The sequence below is a fragment of the Salvelinus fontinalis genome, chromosome 32 (genome assembly GCF_029448725.1).
Source record: "Salvelinus fontinalis isolate EN_2023a chromosome 32, ASM2944872v1, whole genome shotgun sequence".
Classification (NCBI taxonomy): Eukaryota; Metazoa; Chordata; class Actinopteri; order Salmoniformes; family Salmonidae; genus Salvelinus; species Salvelinus fontinalis.
Genome location: NC_074696.1, coordinates 12,179,112 through 12,183,921, shown reverse-complemented (window position 1 = coordinate 12,183,921; position 4,810 = coordinate 12,179,112). Strand labels below are relative to the sequence as shown.

The 4,810-nt window shown below is 45.1% G+C and overlaps 1 protein-coding gene across 2 annotated transcripts in view; it reads right to left on the bottom strand.

Moving 5' to 3' along the window:
• Positions 1-1,341: 1,341 nt before the first annotated feature.
• Positions 1,342-4,810, bottom strand: part of LOC129830738 (peptidyl-prolyl cis-trans isomerase FKBP9-like) — a 23,567-nt gene continuing 20,098 nt past the window's right edge. For both annotated transcript variants that reach the window (XM_055893421.1, XM_055893422.1), the window contains one exon: positions 1,342-3,563. In XM_055893421.1, coding sequence (XP_055749396.1) covers positions 3,387-3,563 — 177 coding nt within the window. In that variant the 3' untranslated portion in view covers positions 1,342-3,386. The remainder of the gene's footprint in view (positions 3,564-4,810) is intronic.

The following is a 4,810-nucleotide window of genomic DNA, read 5'->3' as shown; positions in this document are numbered from 1 at the left end:
TACATATACATAAGAGATGTGTAATGTAGGGTATGTAAACATTATATTAGGTGGTATTGTTTAAAGTGGCTGGTGGTACATTTTTACATAATTTCCATCAATTCCCATTTTTAAAGTGGCTGGAGTTGAGTCAGTATGTTGGCAGCGGCCGCTAAATGTTAGTGGTGGCTGTTTAACAGTCTGATGGCCTTGAGATAGAAGCTGTTTTTCAGTCTCTCGGTCCCTGCTTGGATGCACCTGTACTGACCTCGCCTTCTGGATGATAGCGGGGTGAACAGGCAGTGGCTTGGGTGGTTGTTGTCCTTGATGATCTTTATGGCCTTCCTGTGACATCGGGTGGTGTAGGTGTCCTGGAGGGCAGGTAGTTTGCCCCCGGTGATGCGTTGTGCAGACCTCACTACCCTCTGGAGAGCCTTACGGTTGTGTGCGGAGCAGTTGTCTGTGTGTGTGTGTGTGTGTGTGTGTGTGTGTGTGTGTGTGTGTGTGTGTGTGTGTGTGTGTGTGTGTGTGTGTGTGTGTGTGTGTGTGTGTGTGTGTGTGTGTGTGTGTGTGTGCTACAGACTCCACGGTTGTTATACATTCCACTTGGAATACAACTGTTTCTGTTCTGGTGTCCTCGGTGTCTCTTATCTTCACTTCAAACCTGCACTTCTTTTCTCTCTCATTACTCCTCCATTCTCCCTCCCCTCCTGTCGACCCTGGCTGTTTTTCCTTTTATTCCAGCCTCGCAGATCCCACCACACACACACGCACACACACACACACACACACACACACACACACACACACACACACACACACACACACACACACAATCTAAGGAGAGACAGTCGGTCTTGTTGTAAAAGGGTTGGAATGTGTATTTATTCAAACTGTCCTTAACAGCATCATCATTAACAGAGGCATCAGATAGTAAACAAACTCAACTGTTGCAAACACACTTACACGTACACCACTCTCTCTCTCTCTCTCACACACACACACACACACACACACACACACACACACACACACACACACACACACACACACACACACACACACACACACACACACACACACACACACACACACACACACACACACAGCCGAAGCCGTGGAAAGTGAGATGTGTGTGCCGAGCATAGTGGAATTAGAACACAAGCTATTGGGGGGGGAAAAGCCTCAGACAATGTGAACTACCTGATAGTGGTACTAACATTTAGGTAAATGTTGCATAGGAGACTTCAGTGTTGTGAGTGGGCAGCTGAATGACTACGGATGTGTAGTCCTGTACTGTGATTGGCTTAGACATCAGGGAATACAGGAAGAGTTTGTACGCATGAAAACAAGGAACAGAAACACTGTTTTGGCACCTGAATCAACGGCCAACCTTTACTAAAACACACAAACACGTTAGCTCAGCTGGACAGAACGGAATGGTAGTACTGTACCAGAAATTCTGCAATCACCTAACTGTTCATCTATCATGGTGTTTGTTGTTACAACAAGTACTTCAATAGTACTGTAATTGTACTCTATAAGACATATTAGGTGAAGTTATGGCAGTTTGTGATGTCACCGGGATACAATATATCAAGTAAAAACAGTTTGACCCACAGAACGGAGAAGAATCCAGGAGCAACGACTCTTAACTTTTAAACATGGAAGATCCTCGGATCATCTTAACACAGAGGAGAGTTTACATCACATCCAAAATAGGCACTTATTCTCTCACGAGTTAAGAAACTGATTAAAGAGACAAACACAAAACCAACCACGTGAACAAGAATCTTCATCACAAAAATACAAATTTAAAAAACACACTCTGTGATGCCAGAGAAGGTAAACAAAAGCACATCATCATCAACAACAAACCAGGCTCGTCTATTAACACAAATGTAGGACTTTGTCCCAATGCTCTTAACGTCCATTGTTTCCTTCCTCATCCTCCTGCTTTCCTTACTGTCCTCTCTCATTCCCTCCCCCTGCCAACACCAGACTACTCAGCTCACAGAAGACTGGACAGGTCGAAGCTAAGTAAAGTGCTGTTTGTTACTCAACCCATTACTCAGAACACAACTTGCCTCTCTCTCTCTTTGGTTTTCTCTATACATCTGACCCTGTATCATCTCAACCCCCCCCACACCACCCTCCTAACACACACACACACACTCACACACACACACATTCAAATACATGAGTATCTGGTATTTAAAATACTTTTTCTGTGTATTTGAGTATTTTCTAATACACAGCCCAAAACAAGTACTTTTATTTGAGTATTTTAATAGTTATTTGGAAAAAGCAAATAGTTTACCAAATTGTATTTGAGTTAAATGCATGGGAGTGTATTTGAGTATTTTCAAATACTTTCCAAGTTTATTTCCAAATACAATAAAATATTAAACTACTTGTCTTTTCAAATAAAATATATCTGAATACTTACTTCGAAAGTACGTGTATGTGACAGTAATTTAGATATTTGAAATAGTATTTGAAACCAGGTCTGACACACACACCCACACACACACACACACACGCACGCACGCACGCACACACACACACACACACACACCCACACCCACACCCACACCCACACACACACACACACACACACACACACACACACACACACACACACACACACACACACACTCTCTTTGTCTTATACTGTCACCATATAAGCCCCCTCATAAACCCTATCCCTGTCTTATAGCTCGTCATGTGGGGTCTTGTCTTATAGCTCGTCGTGTGGGGTCTCGTCTGTCTTATAGCTCGCCGTGTGGGGTCTAGTCTGTCTTATAGCTCGTCGTGTGGGGTCTTGTCTGTCTTATAGCTCGTCGTGTGGGGTCTTGTCTGTCTTATAGCTCGTCATGTGGGGTCTCGTCTGTCTAATAGCTCGTCATGTGGGGCCTAGTCTGTCTTATAGCTCGTCGTGTGGGGTCTCGTCTGTCTTATAGCTCGTCATGTGGGGTCTAGTCTGTCTTATAGCTCGTCGTGTGGGGTCTCGTCTGTCTTATAGCTCGTCGTGTGGGGTCTCGTCTGTCTTATAGCTCGTCATGTGGGGTCTCGTCTGTCTTATAGCTCGTTGTGTGGGGTCTGTCTTATAGCTCGTCATGTGGGGTCTAGTCTGTCTTATAGCTCGTCGTGTGGGGTCTCGTCTGTCTTATAGCTCGCCGTGTGGGGTCTCGTCTGTCTTATAGCTCGTCGTGTGGGGTCTCGTCTGTCTAATAGCTCGTCATGTGGGGCCTGTCTTATAGCTCGTCATGTGGGGTCTAGTCTGTCTTATAGCTCGTCATGTGGGGTCTCGTCTGTCTTATAGCTCGTTGTGTGGGGTCTAGTCTGTCTTATAGCTCGTTGTGTGGGGTCTGTCTTATAGCTCGTCATGTGGGGTCTAGTCTGTCTTATAGCTCGTCGTGTGGGGTCTCGTCGGCCTTCAGTTTGAACTCTTCCTCAGTGATCTTTCCGTCGCCATTACGGTCCTGGTTGGAGAACATGTTCTCGATGATGCGATTTGCGTCAAACCCAGGGGCGAGGCGACCTTTACCCTCATTCACCTGACGCAGGATATAGTCTGAGAACTGGAGAGAGGGATAGTGGGAAGAGGGAGAGGGGTGGGGAGGGAGGGAGAGCGAGTGGGAGAGAGGGAGGGAGAATTGTGAATTGATTAGCCAGTTGCCTCAGTTAATCATAACTCGATGGTCTCCTCTCCTTCTGAACTGATTTAAATAAACTGGTGAAATAAAAAGCACAAGGCTTCCGTTCCTCTGCTTTCACTTGTCTTGTGTTTACAGATCAGTGCAAATGAAGGAGAGGAGGCCATTTGAGACTAATGAGATGCAGCCATACTCTGTCCGGTCATCTTCAATCAGAACAGATGAAGGAGAGGAGGCCATTTGAGACTAATGAGATGCAGCCATACTCTGTCCGGTCATCTTCAATCAGAACAGATGAAGGAGAGGAGGCCATTTGAGACCAATGAGATGCAGCCATACTCTGTCCGGTCATCTTCAATCAGAACAGATGAAGGAGAGGAGGCCATTTGAGACTGATGAGATGCAGCCATACTCTGTCCGGTCATCTTCAATCAGAACAGATGAAGGAGAGGAGGCCATTTGAGACTGATGAGATGCAGCCATACTCTGTCCGGTCATCTTCAATCAGAACAGATGAAGGAGAGGAGGCCATTTGAGACTGATGAGATGCAGCCATACTCTGTCCGGTCATCTTCAATCAGAACAGATGAAGGAGAGGAGGCCATTTGAGACTAATGAGATGCAGCCATACTCTGTCCTGTCGTCTTCAATCAGAACAGATGAAGGAGAGGAGGCCATTTGAGACTACTGAGATGCAGCTGTCATGACGTTGGCCTGGGGGTAGGTTTATGACAGTCATAAATACCTCTTCCCCCCTTTTCCCCTCTCTCTACCCTACTGATGTGACATTAGAAAACCCCTTGGTTAACATAGAGATTCTGGGAACATCAGAAGTTCAGGGGAAATGAACTAAATTCTGGTAATCCGACCAATTGAACATATGCGGTGGTAGTTAAGGTATATTATGTCAGTTCGCTTGCCCTCTGACACATTCTCATCAATGATAGAATGACATAAACTCTACTGTGGAAAGTCTACACATCAGAGTTATCGGATTCACATGGAATTGTTGTTCAATTCAAATGTTTGAATATGAAATTATTTGTGATGGGATGAAATGTGATTTTAGCTTCTAAAATGTGAGAATTGGGTTTTCATGAGTGAATTAGGCCCGACTCAGTGGCCCGCCCACGTGAAGAGACATAGGTTGTAAATTATGAAACATACCCCTT